The sequence below is a fragment of the Phocoena sinus genome, chromosome 13, assembly GCF_008692025.1.
Source record: "Phocoena sinus isolate mPhoSin1 chromosome 13, mPhoSin1.pri, whole genome shotgun sequence".
Taxonomy (NCBI): Eukaryota; Metazoa; Chordata; class Mammalia; order Artiodactyla; family Phocoenidae; genus Phocoena; species Phocoena sinus.
In genome coordinates, this window is record NC_045775.1 from 6,544,999 (window position 1) to 6,568,563 (window position 23,565).

Sequence of the window (23,565 nt, forward strand, 5' to 3'; positions counted from 1 at the left end):
GACTGTTATGCTTCAGGCATTGTCCCAGGTCCTTTGTCTTATCTAACCTAAACAAGAACCCCATTTTAAAAGGGAAGCCGGAGCCTGTGTTCTATTCTTTGTTCTTAAATCACAACTCTGAACTTTTTTTAACCACAAACCCTACCAGAAAAAAATTGAGCCCCCAAACATATACATGTGTGTGATGTATAGTTTATACTTGTACTGCTTACTAAGGAGCATATCATATACTTTGTCAAATAGACCAAAAGCAGAATTTCTAGAGGCGCAGATGAGGCACGACACACAGCTCTCTGCGCACCACAGGGTATTTTTTCGTGCTCCGGTCTTTGGGGGCAGCAGTCTAGGGCTCACTGCTGTCTCTTAGCTCGCCTACCAGGGTCAGGTTCCTTCACTGCCCCGGGCCTTTTTATCCACCTGTATGTTAAAGATATGCCATGTGCTCCAAGCCTTCCAGCCTCCTGGGACCTGAGGGGGCCCAGTAGCTAACACCCCATTTCCCTACATGCGTTTCGAACAGCTTGAGAGAGCAAAGGTCTGGTTTATGGTTGAAAACAGCAGAATCGGTGATCTGGTTCACACGTGTGGTGGCAGCCGAGCCCCAGGCACGGGCAGAGCGGCACACCCACCAGATGCTGCCTCCTGTGGGTGCCCGTTCTTCTGAGCCCCTCGGGCAGGGAAGTCGTCTCTCTCACTGTCCGCTCCTTTCCTCCGGGTGTGTAAAAACAGAGGAAAACAGAATGTCACAGGAACTGGTGACCCTCCACCTGGAAACATGACAACAGGGTGCAGGAGGTTCCCCATCCTCACCCCAAACTCTGCAAACAGTTTCTAGACAAAACCTATGGCCTCTTTCTGGCTCAGTGGGCCCCTCAAGGGTTGGTGCTGCAGGTCTCCAGGCATGTGTGACTCCAGGTCCCCGTGCACAGGGCGCCTTGTGCAGTGAGGGAGACGCACACAGGCTTTCGTGCAAATTCGGGCTCTGGGAGACCGGGTGTCTAGACCAGGTCCCAGCTCTGCTGCCGGCCCCTGGCCATCTCCGTAGCACTCAGTCTAGCCCGTATCACGGTGCCCTTCTTTTCCGTTTTCATTCACCTCTGTCTCGTTAGACCGAGCCCCTTGGAGCAGGCCCGTGTGCCAGGCCCGGAGCCCAGCCTGCCCGAGGGCTCCGCGTGTGTCCTGGGGCTCGCTTCCCTGAGGACGCGGCACCTGAACACCCCAGGGTCCCCCATCAGCCTCGGTGCGGCCCCATGTGCCGGGGATGGGGCTCTGGGAGTGGAGGGCGTGTGTGTCCGGGCTGTTTAACCAGCCCTCCTGCTGCCTAGGCTCCTGCCCGTGCGGCCTGCTGGACCGCACATTTTCTTGACCTGACCCTGCAGCCTCCATCTGCGAGTGCTTTGCTTCTGTTGATGGTTCCAGAGGGTTCTCTGCAGGCTGAACTGTTCGCTGGAGCCTGGTGAAGCTGTGAGGCGGCATATTTCTCCGCGTTGGACGAGTGTGACGCACAGCCGTGGTGGCTCCCTGGACCAGCTGTCCCCTAGTAAGCCAGCCAAGCCCAAGCAGAAGGGGAGCAGCTTTCGGATTCCGGGGGATCCTCCTCCTTGCAGACCGGGAGGCTCCCAGGGGCAGGTGCTGTGGCTTGTCCTGTCACTGCCCTGCAGATAACTAGGTTTGGGTGCGGGATGGCGTCCACGTTGCACTGAACGGTGGGGCCTTAAGCGTGGGCCTGGCTCTAAACCGGGGCCCCAACGCCGAGGTTCAGCCTGGATCTGGCACCCGGCGCCCCCGAAATCGTCGGGGCGTCAGCTCCATGGTACGCCGGGCCCCCTGCTCTGCACCACCCTGACGGGCAGCCCCGTCTCCAGGAAAGTGCAGTGAGGCAGCCTGGGGCTTTGCCACCTGACGTCGCCTTGAGGCCCCGGGGCCAGGGCTGAGGACCGAGGACCCAAGGCAGGGCTGCTGAGAGCGTGGGGCTCGGGGCATCCAGAAGCTCTGTTCACTTGTCAAGGACAGGGAAGAGTTAGGAAGGCTCCCCACCCGATTATCAGGCTGACTGCGTGTTTCCCTTGTCCTTCGGCCTCCCTCGAGATCCCCTCTTACCTGCCACCAGGAAGTTCGGCCCTGTCTGACCCACATCCCTTTGGCTGTTGCTCCAGCCGGTCCCCCTGGAGCGAGAAGAGGCCACTGGGGCTCAGCCTTTCCTCGCAGAGAGTCCCACTCAGCCTGTGTCCACGTGACTCACCGAGGGCAGAAGCACCAGAAGTGTCGCTGCTCCCACGGCATCGTTTTCAACGTGGAAGTGAAAATGTCTGTTCTCTCCAAAGCACTGGGCCCGGTGCTTCCATTCGGTTTCTTTGTTTCGTTAGATATTGAAGGGTCTGGTCTCGGTCAGGTGCTGAGCTGGGTGCTGGGGGTGGGATGAAATCCGCGCTCTTAAGGATCCTGGTCACTCCAGATCTGCACATCCGTTCAGGAGCGTGCCAGGGCGGCCTGGCGTTTATCTTGTACCTGCCACGTCCAGCACAGTGCCTGTATCAGTGAGCACTGGTGAAAACCTGTTCATTTCTGATGAGTCAGGAGGTTGATCGGCAAGTAAGGACCTTACATTGGAACAGATACACTTTTAGCGCTCTAGTTTATCGAATGCTTTTACAGAAATCATCTCATTTTATCATTATTACAACCTGGCAAGGTAGGTAGGTAGGTATCTGCATTTTATTATTAAAAAATTGAAGCTCGGGGCTTCCCTGGTGGCACAGTGGTTGAGAGTCCGCCTGCTAATGCGGGGGACACGGGTTTGAGCCCTGGTCTGGGAGGATCCCACATGCCGCAGAGCAGCTGGGCCCGTGAGCCACAACTACTGAGCCTGCGCGTCTGGAGCCTGTGCTCCGCAACGAGAGGCCGCGACAGCGAGAGGCCCGCCCACCGCGATGAAGAGTGGCCCCCAGCTCACCGCGACTGGAGAAAGCCCTCGCGCAGAAACGAAGACCCAACACAGCCAAAAATAAATTAATTAATTAAAAAAAAATTGAAGCTCGGGTAAACTGCCTTGCCTGTGGTCACAAAGCCAGGAAATAGACCACAGTTTGAACCCGAATCTTGGCTTCCTGGCCCAGCGCCCTCTCTGCTGTCTGAGCCACCCCCTTGCTGGTGCAGGTAAAGGCTGTTAGATCTGTTTCAGTTGGAGCGAGCACAGGTTCTTTTTGGGGGTGGGGAGAAGGGGAAGAAACTCGAGCTGGGCCGAGTTACTGCTTCTCCCTGTCCGCGGAGCATTCTGTCTAGGGCACGTCTTATGAGAACACTGCTCTGTGAGAGCCATGCTGTTTCTTATCTCTAGTTTTATGGGTACCTTTGGGGTTTGGGTTTTGTCCAGCTTCATTAAAGGCAAACCACTTTATTGCTCTGTTTCTTAGTGACCGTTAAATAAATCAGCTGTGTGAGTCGTGTGTAGCAGTGGAAGGTATTAATAATTGAGAACCCTGAAATAGACTTTTGTTTTTGCAGCTTGCCAAGAATATTGGGAATGCAGGCTTCAATGAGATTATGGAGTGTTGCCTTCCAGCTGAGGACTCGATCAAACCCAACCCGAGCAGTGACATGTAAGTATGGGGCTGGCTGTTCTCGCTTTCTGAGCAAAGGTTGGCCTTGTCCCCGGGCCCCACCCCCCACCCCCTGCCCCGAGGCAGGGGAATAAACAAGCTTGGGTGCATCGATTGTTGCTTCTTTAGGGAAGAAATCAGCCTGTGTTGTTTATAAAGTCACTTTAACCTTTTTGGATGTCCAAGTAGAAACTTGGATTGGCAGCTTTTCTTAGGAGCCAGAGGAAAGCGGATTTGCCAGTGGGCGGGGGCGGAGGGAGTCCTGAGTGGCGCCCTCTGCTGGTGGTGTGTGGGCACCACCTTGCTTCTGCCTCAGGGCAGGGGAGTCGCTCTCCCACCTGCCTTCTCTCAGTGTGAATTCTGAGCCGCGCGGAGGGTCCGTTGTCCTAGATACATGATTATGTCCCGTTCTCTTTCCCAGTGCAAATGTCGAGCGTGTTGTTTCCTTCAAAAAGCTTTTCTTTGTTTCTGTTTTACTTTGGACACAAAACCTGAACAAGAAGCTTTCGTGCCTCATGAGGCGTCCAGCCGGCCCGCTGTGGGCAGGGGAGGCCAAGGGAGAAACAGGTGGTGAGGGAGAGGAGGAAGTTCATCCACCGAGACAGCCCTTCCCTGGGAGCAGCCTGAGATAGAAGTGCTGGCAGGGCTCCCCCTGGGGCTCGGCACGGACAGGGAAGACCAGTGGCTGGGAGAGCGTTGCAGAGAGGTGTGGTTCCCGGCCCTTGGCAGGAACATCTTGTGGGCGGCCGGTCTTTGGAAGCTGAGCTCACAGGATCTGTGTTCTTCTGCGCTTGAGTGAGGTGACTTAATACGGTGAAGGAGCTTAGACAAACTAAAGGGAGGAGCAGGTACTGTGTGCGTTCCACACCCTCGCAGGTGTCGGCGTCTGAGGTGAGCGCGCGTGCGTTGGTGCTGGGTGACAGTCAATTCACGTCCAGGCCCTGGAGCAAGGGTCAGTGGGGAAGCGTTTCCTTGAGATTGGACGAGGTGCGACGTTAGATTCCAGGCACAGGGCCTATAAAGTGATGGTCCTTTCTTGATGAAGATCCGAGTTCCAAGTCTGTATCCTTACCCAGACCTGGAGAGGCAGCGCGGGACACAGAAAGCTGCATCCTTCCCGATTGTGGGACCTGGGCAGGTTCGTCAACCTCTCTGAGCCCTTTTCCTCTAAGAGAAACAGAGGTGCAGCCATCCCTCGCAGAGTCGCTGGGACGTGCGAAGGGGTGAAGCGGTCACACATCTTGTACCGGGTTGGTGTCGGCAGCCCTGCTTGCTCACCATGGGCGTGGGCAGTGGGGCAGCACATATGCTGGGAGCTGATTCCACACGCTGTGAAAAGTTAGGGTCCTCTCGAGGCAGGTGTCAGTTGGAGAGTTACCCCAAGGAGAGCTGACTCTTCCTAGGATACGAGAAGATCTGTTTAGGACAGGAAACATCGTGGCCCACTGCGGCACTCTACTTACTGTCTAACGGACACCTGCTCTCGTGGTGAAGGGACTGGTCTCCCTAAATGCTGTAATACTGATCAACTTTGAACAAAGTATATGGTAACTCATTTCTTCCAAGTACCAGGGGCACTTTATAAAAGCAGATCATTTGTTTACTGTGGGGCAAGATGATTCTTAAAAAATGGATACCATCTGCTTGGGACTCTTGGATATAAACGTTGCATCTGCATTGGGGCCCCTCCCCGCCCCCCAGCCTTGGCACAGATGAAAAGGACGTTTACTCCTCCCCCTCTTGTTTTTCCAAAATGAGAGCAGATGACCAATGTGATGGCAAAATGCTACCCACGTTGATACCTCCTCAGCTGAAATCAGTCACTGGGCTCCTGTGCTCCTGTAGCACTTAGTTCTGTTTTAAAGCAGCTCATCCCACTTTACATTGTACCGAGGTATTTACACGTATTTTTCTAATAAGTCGCGTCTTACTCGTTTTTGTATCTCCAACCACAATATGTTGCTTGTGGTGGGCAATACATATATAATGAATCAACGGGTCAGAGGTGAAGTCCTAGCTCTGTGGCTACTTAAATAAGCTAATATTTTACTTCCAGATTAAATCTGGCTTATCTCAGAGCAACACACCTTCTGCAGATAAATTTGTTGAAAGGGAAGCCAAAGACCATCTCGTGGCCTGTGAATCCTCAGATGGATTTGGGGGATGTTGAGAGATACACGTAGGCGGGAAGGGGGAGCAGCCAGGTTTGCGTCTGCTCCCAGAGGCCACAGGACTGTTTCTCTCCTGTGACTTAGGGCCCTCGTGCACGTCCTGTCCTTCGGGAGTATAAGAAGCCCCTCTCTCTGAACACGAATGCCAAATGCATTCTTACATTAAGTTCATTGCCTTTTCTCCAAAAGCCTTAGCCTTTCCCAAAAAAAGAGGGGGTGGGGGAATCGCTCCGGCAGAGTGAACTCCCTCCACGAAACCATGGGGCGTGGTGTTGCCCAGAACAGACCTGTACCTGAGCTTGTGGAGGGACGACCTTCAGGGGACGAGACCCAGAGCCCTGGACAAGTGGATAATACATTTAAAAAGTAAAGGGTCCAGTTCATCTCTAGCCCCTTCCTGACTGTCCCACAGTGATTACTGGAGCCACCTAAACCTTGACACATGTCCAGCCCCACTGCCCATCAGAAGGGACCCATAGAGTTTCATCAGACAGGTTGTCAGTTGTCAACCACAGACGGGAACCAGGCAGCAGCCTGAGCGGCACGCTGGCTGGGAGCCCCTGGAAGGAGAGCTCAGTCCAGCAAAGCAGGGCAGCCCCCAGAGCTGTCCGGCTGCTGGAGGGGACGGGCTCACATTCACAGCACTGTTGTGAGGGTCAGATGGACAGCACATCTCAATGTGACCTGTAAGCCCGCAGCAGCTGTCCACGTGTGGGGTGATGTGTGAAGTCCACCAGCACGGTTCACACAAGGCTGCGTTTAGAAACACCCAGGCAGTGGATTTATCGGGTGAGGCAGTCGGAGTGGTGTTTGCCACCCTTGGAGCCTGGAGTTGACCTGCCCACTCCCGAAGCCTGGTGGGTTGATGGGGGGGTTGGGCCCCTGACGGTAGTAGAAGCAGGTGTGGTGGGTGCAGCCCTGGTGGCAGGGTGGGAGTGAGCAGTGCCCCAGCAGAGAAGAGCTGGTGGGTCCCACCCGCCCGGGCCACGACCAGCCCCTCTTCATTCCATGCTGCCACAGTAATTACATCCGAAACCCTGGGCTAAAGCCCTCAGTGTGGCATCTCATCTAATCCTGCAAGGCCCTGCAAGCAGCTGTGCTCACGATACAGAGGCTGAGTAGCCAGCCCAGGGTCACCGGGGGTGGGGGTGGGGGTGGGGGAGCGTGGAGCCGGGCTGAGATCCGGCCGTGTGACCGAGAGCCAGGCCCGAGTGACTGCGCTCTCAGAGCTGACCACCGGCCTGCGGGGGCTGGGGGGGGAGGAACCCAGGCCCCTTCTTCTAGTTCAGCCTCCCCTGCCTGACCTTGTGAAATTTCAGTGTACACACACACTTTTCAGAAAGAGGGGACAAAAGAAGCAGGGGGCTCAGTTCTCTCGTGTCATTCTTCCTATATCCCTGGTAGCTCTATTGGCTAAAGTCAGGTTTCTGTATTTGGAATTTGGTTTTCCCTGACATTCTTTTTTTTTTAAGAGCTTTGTTGAAATGTAACTCACATACCATACAATTCACCCATTTAATGTATAATTTACCGGCTTTCAGTATATTCACAGCTGTGCATCCATCACCACAAGCAATTTTCGAACATTTTTATCACCCCAGAACGAACCCCCATACCTGTTAGCTGTCCCCTCGCTCTCCCAGCCCTGGGCAGCTGCTTACCTGTCTGCAGGTTTGCCTGTTCTGGGCATTTCGGTAAATGGGATCACACAGTGTGTGGTCTTCAGTGTTTGGCTTCTTTCATGTAACTTAACGTTTTCAGGGTTCGTCCACATCACGGGCTGTGTCAGTGCTTCCTTCCTTTTGTGGCTGAATCGTATTGCATTGTACGGACACCTGTTCCTCAGCTGATGGACACTGGGTCGTTTCTTGGCACTTCTGACTTGATTGTCACGTGAAGTAATTAGTGTTTACTGTCCCTCAAAAATCGTGTCTCCATTTCTTATTATTGCTGCTGCTGTAAGAGTCCTTGGGGCAAAATGCTGCGTCCTCTGAAACAGGAGCTGCTGCTTTTCTTGCTCTCTGTCTTTCAAGGTCATCGGTACTTTCCGAGGCCCTAAGGACCTGCCATGAGCGCAGCAAACGTGTCAGCTCATTCCCTTCTCACAGGCCGTGTGCATTTGCACAGATAAGAAGACTTGAGGCCACGTACTTGCCCAGGGTTGCACGTCAGTCTGTGGGGCGGGATTTGAGCGCGGGCTTCTTTGGCTCCCCTGGAGTTGCTGGCACTCCGAGCTCCTTTGAGAGGCGGGGTCTGCACACACAAGGCCGCGTGAAGGCCAGGAAATGGACCGCGAAGATGGACAGTTCGTTTGGTTCGTCAGGTGTGCGGTGAGCCTGTCTGCTAGGCACAGTGCCCGCAAACAGGAAGACAGGCTTCCCGTGAGGGCTGCCAGCCCCGCGACCTGGCCACTTAGCCCTTAGACCCGGGCCTTGATTCCACTTGTCTTGGCAGTTGGAGGGTTTCTGGCCTCTTGAAAGTGCCTGGAGGCTGAGCGAACGCAGGTGCCGAGCGGGAGCCACACGGCGCCCACTTCCCGCTTCCCGTCTTTCTGCCAGTACTGCTTATTATGAGGAGGGTGGGACGGGATTTTTTTTTTAAGTAGTTATAGATGAGTGGGTATTGGGATCTGTTTGAATAGAGGCCCTTAATCATTTACGATGCAATTATGTTTGATTTCAGGAATGCAAGAAAGGACTACATTACTGCCAAGTACATTGAGAGGAAGTACGCAAGGAAAAGACACGCGGATAACGCGGCAAAACTTCACAGCCTTTGTGAGGCTGTCAAAGCAAGAGATATTTTTGGATTACTCCAAGCATACGCTGATGGTGTGGATCTTACAGAAAAAATCCCGCTGGCCAATGGACATGTAAGAAAAGACCTGTAAAAAGAGAAAAGAAAGGGTGAGAGGGCGGGGAGTGGCAAGGCAGTGTCAGCAGAAATGCTGACAAAGTGTTCCAAAGTGTGACTCTGAAAGAAGAGGCAGTGAGTCCTGGGGGAGGAAATTAGTGGTTGATTCTTAAACCAGAACTGTAAGGGCAGCTCTGGAAGGAAGGTCCATCCCTGGGGGAAGGAGCATCTTCTCAGAGGCCTAAGCGCCTCCTTCTGTCTTCCGAGAGCCGCGTTAGCGCCTCAGCCAAGCCTCGGCTGCAGCTCCCGAGGCCACACCGGGAAGGAGAGCTTGGACCAGGCCTGGTGCACCGCTGTCCAGCCTGCTCCCCATGCCCTCCTCCCTGGAGGAATTGGGCCAAGAGGGTGGGGTCTCACCGTCGGGATCCGTCTGCAGGAAACAACCAGTGTTACGGCCGGTGTGTCCTAAATCTCTTCCGCGGGTGTGCTCTTGGACGCACACTCACAGCCCCCTGGACCCTCCTTACCCTCAGAATAAAGGCGCACGGGACTGGGTCACCCTTAGCAGCTGAGCACGTTGTATGGAACCGTAATGTCCAGTGTTCGAGAGTAAGATGGGTGCCCAGGGCCGCGTGTGCTCAGCTCAGAGCTGTGCTGCAGCCGAGGAGGAGGGGGTGCCCCGTTGTCTCCCTCTGCCCCACGTTCCCCGTTACCTGGATCTCCCTTGGCCTCCAGCTCCCTCCCACCCACCTACCTGAAACAGCCTTCATTCGTGATTCTTCTCTCCCACCGGCCAGAACTTCCTTCAGAAGAGGCAGGGGTCGTCATGTGCCATTTAGTGGCAACTGAAGGCAGTCCAGGTATTAGCATTGATGGCGTTCTCTCTTAAGTATAGAATGAAAAATTTTAACCCGGCATTTAAGACGTACATTTATATTTACCCAGGGAGCAGGTTTAAGAGCCCGGGGAACCTTCCTGGAGCCAGAACGGAGACCCCTCTTACAGGCAACGCCTCATGTTGAGGTGCAGGGATGAGGGCAGAAAGATCGAGAGGACTTTGCCATGAAACCCCTGAATTCCTCATTATTTCCCGTGGAGTAAGGAGGAATAGGGCCAGTCTTTAAACTGCAGGTTCCCAGGGGCAGAGTTTGCCGTGGAGATTAAAGGGGGCCTTGGTATCTTAGAGGTAACGTTTTTCAAAGGAAAGATGTAGAGGCTTTTGGAAGAGAAATACACAATTTTTCTCATGTGGGACACAGAATTGAATGCGCCCCTTGGAATTCTGGGATGTTTCTGCTTGGTCTTCAGGAGCCGGATGAAACTGCCCTCCACCTGGCTGTCAGGTCCGTGGACCGGACTTCTCTTCACATTGTAGACTTTCTAGTTCAGAACAGGTAGGTGTTCTAAAATCAGGGAAGGTGTTTGATTTCGTTCCTTGGTGTTTCTGAGAATGGAGCCAGGGGTTGCCCCATTGCTTTAGTCGTGTGGCCAAGATGCTGGAATTTCCCTGGGTCTGAATAGGAATCATGGGACAGGGACAGTGCTGCCAGGTGTGGACTGTTCGGATGCAATCCTAATAAAGCCCCCTCCCGGGGTCTGCGAGGTCCCGCCTCTAGTGTCTGGGACTCAGGGAGATGCCCCGTTGATAGGCCTGCTGAATTCCGAGCCCCGGGAAAGCAGCCTCTGTCTGTGGCCCCCATGACCACCCCTTTGCTTGTGCCATGAGGTGCGGGTCCCACGAGGTCCAGGCGGGGCACCCTGAGCAGAGCGAGAGGGAAGCAGGAAGCAGAGATCCTCCTGCAGCCGCTGGCCGAGCTGACGTTGTAAACCGCAACTCAGGGTTGTGGGCGTTCTGCGTGGTTGGAAAAGCTGTTATTTTTAATTAGAAGTTGACTTTAGAGAGGACATGCGCAGACGGCTTCCCTGGCCCCAGTAGTCCCATTTGGTACGTTCTGCCTTGCTTGGTGCGGGGCCTCCCTGGCAGCTGAAGGCCAGTGGTGAAGCCCCATCAAGGAGCATCCTGACTGCCTGACCCTGGCGTGGGTGGGTGGGTTGGTGCCGGAGGGGGCGGTGCTGGTTAAATTGGCTTCAGATGGAATAGAAGAAGCAGAAGCAAGGAGAGATTTTGCATTTTGTATCTTCTGCCATCCCCGGCTGTCTTCAGAAGAAGACATGGCCAGAGGTGGAGGAGCTTGGGAGGCAGCTCCTTCCCCAGGAGCCGGGAGTTCTCTGGATGCCTGGGGGAAGCTGCTCGGACCACCCTGTCCTCTGACGGAGCCTGAATGCTGGTCCCAGTGCCAGGAGCGTGGCAGGGGCCAGCTCCGTGAGCAGCTGAGCGGTGCCATCCCCCTCAGTGCAAATTCTCAGGGGCAGGAGAAGCAGAATCCTGGTTTCTTTTCTTCCAGAATGGGAGGAGGACAGCAGGAGTAGAGGGGAGATCAGAAGCGAGGCTCCTTTTTCACACTGAAAACGTAGCTGCTTTAAAAAAGAAAGGGAGGGCGGGAGGAAGGAGTAAGTGTGGCTGGTTTCCTGCTGATGGGAGCTGCGGGCATCACCTCCTGATGGGCACGCTCCTGTTCCCACGTCTGTCCAGCTCCGAACAGGCCCAGGGCCACCTCCACCAGTGGGTTGAGTGGCTTGTCCTGGGATCTCCTGGTTTTGTTTTGTGTTGGAAGAATCTTTGTGGTCTCCTCACGGTTCCCCCGTAGGCTGTTTTCAGGGCAGCTCAGAGGAGCCTGGGGACTCCGAACTTTGGAAGAGCGGCTTTTCCCCTTCCTGGCAAGAGTGTTGTTAGTAAGATGAGAAAAGCTTACCACGTCCTTCTGTGTGGGACAGACTGGGCAAGTCACACATGCTTCCTATGGCCCAGACGGGCACTGCCAGTGAAGCGGGAGGGATGCCAGGTTCACCTGCCCGTGCCCCTGCTCAGGTACGCACAGGTGCCTTGCTCCCTTTCTGGCGGGCTCTGCCACTGTTGTTTATTCCCCAATGGCCTTAAGCCAAGGCCTTCTCCTGCCCACAGGCAGGGCTGGTGCTGTGGGCCCCCCACCCCAGAGGAGGACTGAGAGAAACCCTGCCCTCCGTGAACCCGAGTTCTGGCTGCCTCTCCCGGGGAAGGAAAGCAGCCATGCCCATCGTTCGCATATTGTCTATGGCTGCTTTCAAGCCACCCTGGCAGAGCTGAGAGTCCCTGCCCGGGCAGCCCCAGTCCTCTGGCCTGTGACTCACTGTTCTCTTTCTCTGTTCCCGTCCTTGCCAGTGGGAACCTGGACAAACAGACGGGCAAGGGCAGCACAGCCCTGCATTACTGCTGCCTGACCGACAGCGCCGAGTGCCTCAAGCTGCTGCTGCGGGGCAAGGCCTCCATCGGCATCGGTGAGCCTCCCCCCACCGCCCCATGCAGTTCCTGGTGCGGGGCTCTGGGCAGAGCCGGGGAGTCAGTCCCGCCCTGCAAGGCTGCTATGGTCTCGTACTCATCGGCAGTTTCCCTCTGCTGTCTCGTAGGCTTGCCGTCATGTGCAGGCATTTTCTGAGAGGCAGAGGATGGCCCTGCAGCTGTCGCTGGTACCCAGGTGACCTGGACCAGGTTTGGGCATCTCGCCCTCCTGTTCCTGACCCCCACCTGGGATCATGCTAAGCCCCTCACTGGCTCTGGGTGGGCATGTTTACTGGTGAGAGTCACTGTTCACTGCCCCTCTGTTCACTGGCACCAAGCCTCCTCCACGAGGGACCCACGTCTGCTTGGGCTTCATCCCTCCCTCCCCTGTGGGACCCTGACCTGTAGCCGGCCAGGCATAGTCTAGCCCGAGGGTGTCCGGCTGTGATGCTGTCCTGAGGTGGAGCTTTTGAAGAACTGTTAAACAGAGAGCAACGAGCAGAAAGAAGGCACATGCCTGCTGGCGAGCCAAGTTGGGTTTTTTTCTTTTTTAATTAATCATCACATCTCATTGACTGAGGCTCATTTAGAAGAAAATACACAATTCCAAATCTTCAGACTGCTTTAAAGGAGGTGTAAAGTCTTCTACAGTCAGATGCCTGGAACTAGATTAGCAGTGCTTTTGCTTAGAGAATTACCGTGAACTGCTTTATTCAACAACTTGTACCTTGGATATTTATTTCCATTAGTTGGCTACTTCGGTGTTTTATCTTCATTAGATTAGCTCAAACCTTGTCTTATAAAACCTTGCCGACTGCACACTGCTGCAGTCCTGTACGATTTCAGGACAGTTCAGCACCGACTGGGGCAAACTAGCTGGATTTCATCAGTCGTGCTTAGTTCCGTTTGGTGCTGCTTCGCCGGGTTCTTTTTGCCTCTCAGTGTCAGACCTCTGCTTGCTTTTGCCGTAACACGTCTGTTCGTTCCCCTGCCTCTTAGCTAACGAGTCAGGAGAGACGCCGCTGGACATCGCCAAGCGCCTCAGGCACGAGCGCTGTGAGGAGCTGGTGAGTGTCCCACCACCCGGCGCGGACAGGGTGGGGTTGGGGACGCCGCTCCCTGGTGAGGGCTCTCTCGGAGGCTGCAGGAGGGTCCTGAGCAGATCCCAGTGGCCTAGAGGGGACGGCTCGGAGAAAGTGTCCTGGGGCCCCTTAGAGAGGAGGTGACCATCCCCCGCTACGGTGACACTCGGAACACGAGTCAGTATGTGCTAGTGGCGCATGTTGATGGCAGCCCTGGTTTCGTCTGGGGTGAGTGGAGCTGAGGCCCCTCTGGGTCAGGCCGGGTTTACAGGGGGCTCCACCGCTGCAGCTTGGGAAGGTCGTGCCGGCTCTCTCCGCCGTTGCCTTGTGTGTGAAGGGGTGTCAGGCATACCAGTTCGCAGGTTTTTGGGGGGAATCGTTGAACTCTGCAGAGCAGTGGGCACGAAGTGCTCAGTCCGTGGCGCCATTAACAGTCGGTGCTGCAGAGCTGTAGGACTGCTAACAGCTTTTATCCTAAGCACTTCATGTCCAATAACTCACTTAATCTTGATAATTACCGTAAAGCATTAATTAATAGGTACCTACTGTTACCCCATTTTACAGATGAGGAGGCAGGTACGGAAGGGTTAAGTAAGTCGCCCGAGACCACATGGCTGCTGTCTGGCTTTGGAGAAAAGTCAGACGCTAAAGTGCTAAGGCATCCATTTATCTAATGGATTAACTTCTCTCCTGTGCACCTAGAATGGAACCAGCTGTCTGCCTTCCTGGAGAGAATTGAGAAGCTGGTCATTCACGTCATTTTCCGCAGGGCTTCATTCCCTCGTGCTGGTCAGGAAAAACGGGGTTAACAGTTAGTGGACACGTTCCTTCTCCTCAGATTGAGATGCTCCCGTGTGCAGTTGTGGGTACCTGCAGGCTGACCGTCACCCTTTAGATCTCAAACACCCCTTGGCTGTGTACTGCAACTTTGCAGCTTACAAAGCGCTAAATGGGAGTGGTCGCGTTTGAGCTTCAAGGTTATCTGTGGATTAGGGAGTGTGGGGGCTTGACTTGAGACGCAGCGAATTGTATAAGCCAGCCTCATACTGGGGTGCAGGCTCCCTGCCCGCTACGTCTTGGCCATCTTGGTGGACACCCGCTTTACAAGGCCGAGTATTTGAGCAGCGTCACCAACAGTGCTTTGTTGTTCTCAGCTGACCCAAGCCTTATCTGGAAGGTTTAATTCTCACGTTCACGTCGAGTATGAATGGCGACTGCTCCACGAAGACCTGGATGAGAGCGATGACGACGTGGATGAGAAGCTGCAGGTCTGTGCCAGCTTGTGGAGCGCTGAGAGTGTCACGATCAGCGGCCTTCAGAGCGGTGTGGGTCCTGGCCTGTAGTTAGGGTAGAGAGCTGTTTGCAGAAAACGAAATACGGTTTACTTTTTGCTTCCAGTGATCTCAGTAGGTTTGTGGTTTTACCCTTCCCATAACTGCCTCCTGTCTCCCAGCTCCTACAGATGTGACTATGAACGAACGATAACTATGTAATCAGAGGCAGCTTCTCGCCTTCTGATACGAAGGAAAGATACAGAGAGCCTTGGATTTTCGGGGATTTTAGAGGGAGCGCTCTTTCTATGGATAATGTGATAAAGAGCCAGCTTCCCCCAGAAGCAGTGACCATGTTCACCTAGTCGATCTTTAAAACCTTCACTGAAGTCACTGACCCTTAGAGATCATTGGGTCCAACTCATTCCTTTATTAGATGGGGTCATTCAGGCCTCAAGAGAGGGGATGTCTTGGCCACAGGGAAGCCAGTATTTGGAGACCGACCTGGGGCTCTTGCCTCCTGGCCCAGCCACTCCTCACGATGCTCTCTGTCTTGTGCACTTGAGGGCACCCCTGGAAGGTTGCCACCTTCGCACGAGGCTCAGAGTCAGACCCAGGAAGACTGACGCCAAAGCCCATACGCCTAGCCGCTGTGAAATTAGTGGGAAAGCCGGGTGTAACGTTTTAATTTTTACTGTAGGACTTGAATGCCCTGATGTGTATTGATGTCTGATTATTTATATATGGCATTTCCGAAACGTACTGGACTGTCCCGGTTTATGGAGCAGCTAGTATCCATACTTATGCTTTCTTGGAATAAGAAATTTCCGAGGTAGCTGTAGAACGGTATCAAAGTGAGGGGAGCTGGCTATTTCACGCTAGAGTTGCCTTTACAGGGGGAGAAGGTTTGAAACACCTGCCCTGGAGCGAGTGCCTCTTGGTCAGGCACACGTCGCATTCCCGGGGTTGTGCAGGCAGTGACTCGGCAGGTGCCATGGACCCAGTGAAAGCCCGGCAGCGGCGCTGACACTCGTCCCCACCCCTTCAGCAGAGAGCGGCGGGTGGTGGTTTGCACAGCCATGGGCTTTGTTGGAATTTAAACTGTGTATGAAGAGCCGCTGGCCACTGAGCTTCTCGTACTGGAGCTGGGCGTGAGCCGTTGGTTGGCCAGAGCCTTGGCCGGGCGGGCGGTCGGTCCTGTGAGGGGAGGAGGCCGTGACTGCCGATACTGATACCTGCTAAGCTCCGGGCACAGTGCCGGCAGTTGAAGTCAGACCCACTAGGGAATTCCCTGGCGGTCCAGTGGTTAGGACTCCACACCCTCATTGCCAAGGGCCCAGGTTCAGTCCGTGGTCGGGGAACTGAGAATCCCACAGGCCGCGTGGCGAGACCAAAAAATAAAAGAATAAAGTTAGCCCCACTTATCAGATGAGAAATAGGATCAGGAAGGTTAATTTGCTCAAGATCACAGCTATTATAACTATTATAACGAAGCTGACTTTGAAATACAATTTCCATCTAATTAAGTCCGTGGTTCCATGCACATGGCTTTCAGGTGGAGCAGGGGTCAGCAGACTCGTAAAGGGCCAGATAATAAATGTTTTAGGCTTTGTTGCAACTCCTCAGCTCTGCCAGGGTGGCTTGACGGCAGCCACAGACAATATGCAAATGATGGGCGTGGCTGCTGTCTAATAAAACTTTATAAAAACGGGTTGTGGCCCCATGGGCCGTGATTTGCTGACCCCTGAGTTTTAGAGGACTCTTAAGAGTCCCAGTTCCTACAGGAAGAAGACGTTGATCTCCCCCGAATTAGCCGTATGGCTGTTGGGGATCCGCTGTGGCCGTGCGTGCCTAGAGCAGCTGCGCTGTTCTGCCGTCAGAGAAGGGTGTTTATGGAGGGGACATGCAGTGAAATACAGAGCTAGGCTGAGGTAACTCTGGATGGTAAAGGTGAAATAGCTTATATTTTAAATTCTGCACAGAATGAAGAATTGTAAGTTTTTGTAAATCATGGCTTTTTTTCATGTGTGTGTTTCCGTTAAGGGACATGGTAAGAGTGAGTTTTAGGTTTTGCAGCTGTCATGTAACAGTAAAAAATGCACCGTGCCCAGGTGTTAGACTGCTGTACCTGAGGCTGTACCCAGTACGTCAGTCGCTGTGCCCAAGAGGTCCGCGCGTCTGTATTTCACACACCTCCGCCCACTACCCCCGCAGCCCAGTCCCAGTCGGCGAGAAGACCGGCCCGTCAGCTTCTACCAGCTGGGCTCCAGCCAGCTGCAGTCCAACGCCGCGTCTCTGGCCAGAGATGCCGCCAGTCTGGCCAAGGACAAGCAGAGGGGCTTCGTGCCCAGCATCTTGCAGAACGAGACGTACGGAGCCATCCTGAGCAGCAGCCCACCGCCCGCCCAGCCCACGGCCCCCAGCACCGCCAGTGCTCCCCCGCTGCCCCCGCGGAACGTTGGCAAAGGTACTGAGCTGTTGGCAGCCCCTGGACGCACGAGCGGTGTCGTTGGGATTTTGCTTTGGGGAAGCTGTAGTTGCTTTGTGTGGGCCAGCTTCAGGACATGTTTTTTCATTTGGGGTCCTTTGTTTTGTACTTACGTTGTTTGCTTCCTAAAAGAACTCCGTCATTCTTGGGATGGTGGTAGAGTGTCTTGACTCCATTCTCGTTCTGGGCAGGGGTGTGGCACGTGTGACTCGAGGGATGCAGGGACGCCACCAGGGTAGGCCTGAGATGGAGGGGTCAGCACCTGCTGCTGGCCCCTGGATGTTTTCCTGCAGACCTTCTTCCTGGTCCTTTTCTCTTTGCGGTCCGCCCCTCTCTACCACTCCCTTTGCCTTCATTCTTTCCCTTTTTATCTTTCTCCGACCTGTACTCGGCCAGCTTGTGGCATCCGATTATTTCCTATCTCTGTGGTCCCTGTGAAGTGAAGGATAAAGAGATGCTAATTTGGGAAACGGTGCTCAGCCTAACTGTAAAAATACGAAATAGTCCCGAGGGTCCTACCAGCGCCTTCAGTGCCACAGCTCCCTGTGCTAACCCCAGTCGCCCGGTCACAGCAGTGAGTTTAACCCCAGTCGCCCGGTCACAGCAGTGAGTTTAACCCCAGTCGCCCGGTCACAGCGGTGAGTTTGACTCAACAGATGCTGTTTCTTGTTTTTATAAAAGTGGAAACTTAAGCCCCCAGAGGTTTAGCGATTTGCCCAGCACTGAAGGCCCACTGGCCATGATGCTCCCTGAAGCAGGTCCCGCAAGTAGCCAGGCCAGCTCTGGGCTGGGGCCTCCAGAGGGCTTCCCAGGGGACCGGGGGCAGGAGCCTCCTTGGGGCGTGATGTCTGGGCCCACGGCTGCTGTAGGCCGATGGTGGTCCCCAAAGTAAATCCCAAGTTGCATTTGCGCGGGAGCTGCTCTCCGGCAGAGGCGTGTAGGCGCGTGACTGTGGTGCTGCGAGCCCCGGGAGGGAGGAGTGCGCACGTCTGCCGTTCTGTGGGGTCTGTGCTCACAGTGTGGGGTGGCTGTGCCCACCGCCGCCCCCCAGCTGCCCTGAGTGTATTGCAGACCCTCCCACACGGCTCTGCCCCCAGTGCTCAGGGAGGCAGAGAAGGCTAATGAGCCTCCTGTCTGGGTCACCGAGCCACACGCCTTAGGAGCGGACCCACACTGCACGGGGCAGACTCCTGAAACCCGCCCGCTCACCGCCCACAGAGCCCGTTCGTCCAGGGCACCCAGGCCTGACCGGGAGGTCCCTCAGCAAGGAAGGAGGTCACGTCCCCCAGCTGCGAGGGGCCCGGGCAGGCGGGGGCCGCTGCGGTGGCTGGGGCCTTGTGGGTGCGTCTCGTTGCCTCCCCCCAGATCCCAGTGCCTGTGTTTATCTCCACCCCATTGGTGACTTTTACTGACTGTGTGTGCCATGTTAGGAAAGATTTTCTTTTGCTCTGTTGGGTCATATAAGAGGAATAGAAAGCTGTTCACCTTTATTTCTTGTTTTCTTAAAATCTTAGGATGAGAAAGTTTGGGGTTTTTTCCCCCCATTTCTTTCTGCCACTCCCACCGTTAGCTCTGTCTCTTCCTTTGGTGACGGAGATTGCCCTTCATCCCTGCCAGCCCCCCAAAGGGTACCTTTGTTCTCCATCTGTTCCACACTCGATCCACGAGGAGTCCCCACACAACAAGTAGGACGGGATTGATGTTCTCGGGCCCTGCATCGAGGAGGACGTTGTCCACGGCAGACGTGTGAAGGCTCCCTCTGACCCCGGTGGGCCCTGTGCGGGTGTGGCCTGCTTCCATCTCCAGGCCCAGCCTCAGACACGGTCATGCCTGTGCCCTGAGCAGATGCTGCTCCATGAGGAGGAGCTTTGTGGGCAGAGGAAGGGTGTGACCAGGGTGGTGCCATCTCCCTGGTGTGTCACCTGAGCTGACTTTCAGCCAGAAATGTTTGCCCTTCACCAGGTGTCTTTGATTTGCAGCCTTCTCTCCATGTGCTCTGTCTGAGGACAGGTGCCCCCCTGTGCGAGGTGGTGACCCCACAGGGAGGACTGAGATGGGTAGAGACAAGCAGACGTCCTGTCCCCGAGTGCAGTGCTCAGGGGGGTCACTGTGGTCATCATTTCCCACTTCAAACAGTGTTTAAATTTGAGAAATAAAATTGGTAAGACTGAGAAGACCAACTGGGAATTTTCCCCGGAGCATCGTTGGTTCGGTGTGTATTGGTATCTGTCTTCCAGATACCAGAAACAAGAATTTTTTTTTAAATCAACGTCCTATTTGTGGCCTTAATGTTATTCTGGAAGGGTCATGTGTACCATTTTATAGGGGAGAGGATCAATAATGCAGTGTTCTGTTTCTGTTTTTGTTCTGTGCTCGTGCGTGTGCGTGTGCATGCCTGCGTGTGCACGTGCGTGCGTGTGCATGTCCGTGCGTGCAGTTCAGCCAGCCTCCTCAGCTAACGCCCTGTGGAAGACAAACTCTGTAAGTGTGGACAGTGTAAGCCGGCAGCGATCTTCGTCAGATCCGCCAGCTGTCCATCCACCGCTGCCCCCTCTCCGCGTGACATCTACCAGTACGTTTTTTTCCTTTTTCCTTTCTCGCTGTTGGGCTTTGTGCAGCTGGATGGCTGGGGCGGGGGTGTCTCTCGGCAGCCTCTCGCTGCCGGCTGCCCTGTGCTGCCTGGGGGCCTGTGGCTCTTCCGTGGCCCCAGGCCTGCGGCCGCTGCCCCCCAGCGGCGGATTCCTGTCTGCCTCACACCCCACGGGGGCCCTTCACTCTCCTGCTCTGTCTCCCGAGCACTTCAGCAGCATTTCTGTCTCTCACACATTGGCCCCGGGGCTGCCTTTGGCCATTGGGTGGTTCTCGATGCTGGGCTGTGTTCCTGTGAATTAATCTGGTCTGTGCTCTGCCCTTCAGTGTCACATGTCTGTGAGAGTCTCAGCACCCGGGGGAGGGGAGGGGCTTTTTTCCAGCTGCGAGGTTGGTGGGGGGGTCGACTGGAGGGGGGGGGGGCGAGGCCTGGACGCTGTAGGAGGGAGGGACTGGCATCGCGGGGTCAGGGGTGCTTTGAGGGCGCTGAGGGTTTTCCCTGGTTTCCCCGGTTTCCTTACCCGGAGTTAAAGTGGGGAGAAGCCCAGCCCTGGCTGCGGTGGGTGTCGTACGCGCACTGGAGGCGGAGCGGGCACGGGGTCTTCGGGACGCTGGGGCGGGGGGCACCCAGCGGGTCTCAGAAGCCCACTTTCGCACTCGCAGTCTGGCGTCCCGGGGGCTGTACCTCTGCATGCTAGAGTCTGCCTTTTGACTTTCCCTTTAAAGCCGAGAAAGGAGAGAAGAATGGCAAAAGGAAAGTAGGATTAATACGACCCCTCCCTGGTCAGCCAGCTCCCTGCGCCCGCTGCCCTGGGAGAGAGGGGCTGCCAGGTCCTTGGGTATCAGCGTCCAGGCCCGGGGCAGGTCACCGCCCCCCGCAGCGACCGCGGGACACGAACGCCGGACATTGAGGGGTGGGCTGCTGTTGGCCGGGGAGACGGGGAGGATGCGTGGCCTCGAGGCGGGGCTCCCTGCCTCACTGGCCTGTGCGCTTGGGGAAAGCAGCGGCCTCCTCACCTGTGAAAGGTAGAGAGTGATACAGCTCGTCCCGCTGCCCCGCTCGCGGACCGGGAGCCTTTCCAACCGGCCAGCGGCATGGGTGGGGCCCGACCAGCAGCATGGGCGGGGCACCGGGGCGGACCGGCGCCAGACCCAGGCCGGGCCTCCTGCTGCCGCTTCTCCAGGTCCCCGTGGAGGGCGGAAACCCACAGCGGGTTCTAGCTGAGAAAATATTCCCAGGCTCATAGAGGCATTTTAGTCCCAACCTGAGGCTCGGAAAGACTCCCTGCCAGCACTGTTTTCCGAAAATCGTCAATGAAAGTAGGTTTTTCCTTATGAGGTAGGTAGCGGAAGGAAAAAGGAAGCCCTTATCGCAAGAGCCTCGGGTGAGAAGGTTGGGAGGGGGGCGCCTGAAGTGTGACCCTCCGCGTTTCTGTCCTTTCCTCTCTCCGCAGACCCCCTGGCTCCCACGCCGCCCCCTCCGGTAGCAAAAACGCCCAGTGTGCTGGAGGCCTTGAGCCAGCAGAGCAAGCCGGCGCAGCCCGGACTCCCGCCCAGCAAAGCCCCGCCGCCGCTGCCGCCGCAGCTGCCCATACGCCTGCCCCAGAAGAGGCCTGCTCCCGGGTAACGGCCGCTCCTCTGCGTGCCCCTCGGGCCGGGCCGGCTCTGCCGTCCTTGCTTCCCAGGGGCACCAGCCCCGTAACTTCACCTGCTGAGGTTTCTCTGAACGTTTGAAATCTTCCATGTCTCTACTACGTGACCCCTAAGGTCAAGTGTTACATAACTAAGTGGTTATGCTTCGGGTGTCTAAAAAATAATCAAGAATGTTTAAAATGCAAAAAATTTCATACCGATGTACATCTTAAATCCACGTGATGAATTTAGATTTCCGTTCAGTGCAGACCCCAGGATTTGGGGAGTTTAAGTCCTCAAGACACGAGGCCTCTAGGTCTTATTTGTTGGTTGCTCACAGGGTTATGTCGACTACATGGACCCTCTGTAGTGCGGGACATGTATTTCCTACAAACAAGGACATTCTCCTACATAAACACCGTACAACCAGCAAAATCAGGAAATTAACGTGGATGCTACCTTCCAAAACTCAGAATCCAAGTTTATTTAGACACATAATACCTAAATACCGTCCTTTACTACGGAGGAATCCAGTTCATGGCTCCCAGTCTGGATCTTTATGGTGGGAAAATGGTTCCTTTTTAGTGGAAATGACATTTAGAAGCCAAGATCTGGGTGCTTCGTGTCTTCTTTGCTGTTGGAGTGTCACTGCACTCAGGCAGGCCCTCTGAGTGCTCAGAACTGGGGACACAGACACACACACACACGTGTGTGTGTGTGGAGAGCCGCTTCGTCCCTGGCTTGTCCCCATCCGCCTCTTCTGCCCTCCATCCCCTCCCATCATATGTCAGGCCCCAGTTGTGTGTCTGGCTCTGTGCAGAGAACTGGAATAGGGTTCCTCTCGGCTCATCACAGACATTCTTGTCACTTGTCCTTACTTTGAGAATTGACAGAACTGGTGTCACACCTTTTGCAGGTGGAAATGCCAACTCACAGAAACACATTTATCCAGGCCCACCCGGCAAGCCTGAGTTAACAGACCGCTGTCTGCCAGCCCTGGGAGCCCCTTACCTGTGTGTCCCTTCCTGTCGTGCTGGGACGTGCCGGGCCCGGGGTTCATGGGGCAGGGGGTGCTGAGCCATGTCAGTCACGGTGGTTAATAGGCAGCAGGGGGTCACAGAGTACAGAGGCATGGATAACGCGGGCCAGTGGTGCTTGGACAGGTCCTGGCAGAGCCACCAGGGCCCTGAGGTTGATACTGCCCCACCTGACGTAGGAAGAGACCCAGGCCGCGCGGGGAGGGGATGGGGCACATCACGGCTAGAGCTGGTTGGTGGTGCCCAGTTTCCAGCCCAGACCCGGGGCATTGGCAACGGGCTCACATGGGACAGGAGACCCTTAGGAGGAGCCTGGTTTGGGAGTCGGGAACCTTCGATCTAGCACTGCCCTCTGGACCTCTCATGCTTCCTACTTCCAAAAAAAAAAAAAGAAGAGGTAGTTGGATGGCAGTTGATGAAATCAGGTCAACCGTTTTCAACTCGAACACAGGTCCTTCAGAAAAGGGAGTGAGGCAGAGCGGTAGCGTGCCTTGCCAGCCTCGGGCACCAGTGAATCTGTTTTCCCTTTCTTTGTAGGCCTGACAAGTCAAGCCCACTGATCAACAAAGGCCAGCCAAGAGGACCTGGTAATTATTGCATGTGAAACTGGGTTACTTTCTGCTGGGTCTCGGGGGCAAAGTGGAGGGTGTTTCCAGCTGTGGTGAACCCCTGGGTCAGGCCCGCTGTCCTGCCCTGGCAGCCACCCTGCCCTCGCAGAACCTCTGGCGCCCCTGCTCCTGGGCTGCTCTGTCCCACGCCCTGCATTCCTGTCCCCCTCTGCCGATGGGGACGGGGGTGTGGGGGAGCCCTGGCGGGGTCTGGGAGTCATTGGAGGAGGTTATGGCGTCTGCCTCACTCTGTGACACCTGCAGGCCGGCACACGCTAGGGAGGTTGCATGGAAGTCACAAGGTTCTTTGGCCTTTAGGGGACTTTCCCTCAACAGTTAGGAAATCTCAGGCAAGTTGCCTTGTGGCTGTGACAGATGGCGTTTATGTCGTTTCTATCTCATGGTGTTGACTGAGGGGGCATATTGTGAAGTCCGTTCATTTTGGCCCTAAAGCAGTGGATCTCTCTGGGACAGAAACTCTGGGTCCTCTGTCCAACGCCATGGTCACGCAGCCCCCGGCGCCCATGCCCAGGAAGTCACAGGTGGTAAGCGGACGAGCCCCTTCCTCTCTGCCTCTTTGCCCTGGCCAGGAGCGGGTGGGTTATCGTCCAAGGGCTCAGAGGACACTCTCCCTCTTGCCCTGGTTTGGGGTGGGGGAGGCTTCTTCCTGGGCACCTGGTCCTTCGGATCGGAGCAGGATGCAACCCAGAGCCCACAGCCAGTGGGCTGGGCCCTTCCGGCTCCAGGACAGGCCCCCACGTGCCCACCAGGCACCGGGCCGGCCCGCTCCCTGCTCTCTTCCCTCGGCTGGCCTCCACCTGGAAGTCCCCCTGCCCCGAGCGCGCTGAGCCACCCATCT

At 55.5% G+C, this 23,565-nt stretch overlaps 1 protein-coding gene across 6 annotated transcripts in view; it reads left to right on the forward strand.

Annotated features, from left to right (window-relative positions):
• Positions 1–23,565, forward strand: part of ASAP2 (ArfGAP with SH3 domain, ankyrin repeat and PH domain 2) — a 156,826-nt gene that overhangs the window by 129,812 nt on the left and 3,449 nt on the right. The window contains exons 16-26 of one of the 6 annotated variants that reach the window (XM_032652376.1): positions 3,505–3,599; positions 8,453–8,642; positions 9,932–10,017; positions 11,883–11,998; positions 12,999–13,066; positions 14,236–14,349; positions 16,567–16,819; positions 19,278–19,412; positions 20,884–21,052; positions 22,636–22,685; positions 23,163–23,251. In XM_032652376.1, coding sequence (XP_032508267.1) covers positions 3,505–3,599; positions 8,453–8,642; positions 9,932–10,017; positions 11,883–11,998; positions 12,999–13,066; positions 14,236–14,349; positions 16,567–16,819; positions 19,278–19,412; positions 20,884–21,052; positions 22,636–22,685; positions 23,163–23,251 — 1,365 coding nt within the window. Of the gene's footprint in view, positions 1–3,504; positions 3,600–8,452; positions 8,643–9,931; positions 10,018–11,882; positions 11,999–12,998; positions 13,067–14,235; positions 14,350–16,566; positions 16,820–19,277; positions 19,413–20,883; positions 21,053–22,635; positions 22,686–23,159; positions 23,252–23,565 lie in introns of all 6 variants that reach the window. The other 5 variants (XM_032652377.1, XM_032652374.1, XM_032652379.1 and 2 more) reach the window with 5 other exon arrangements.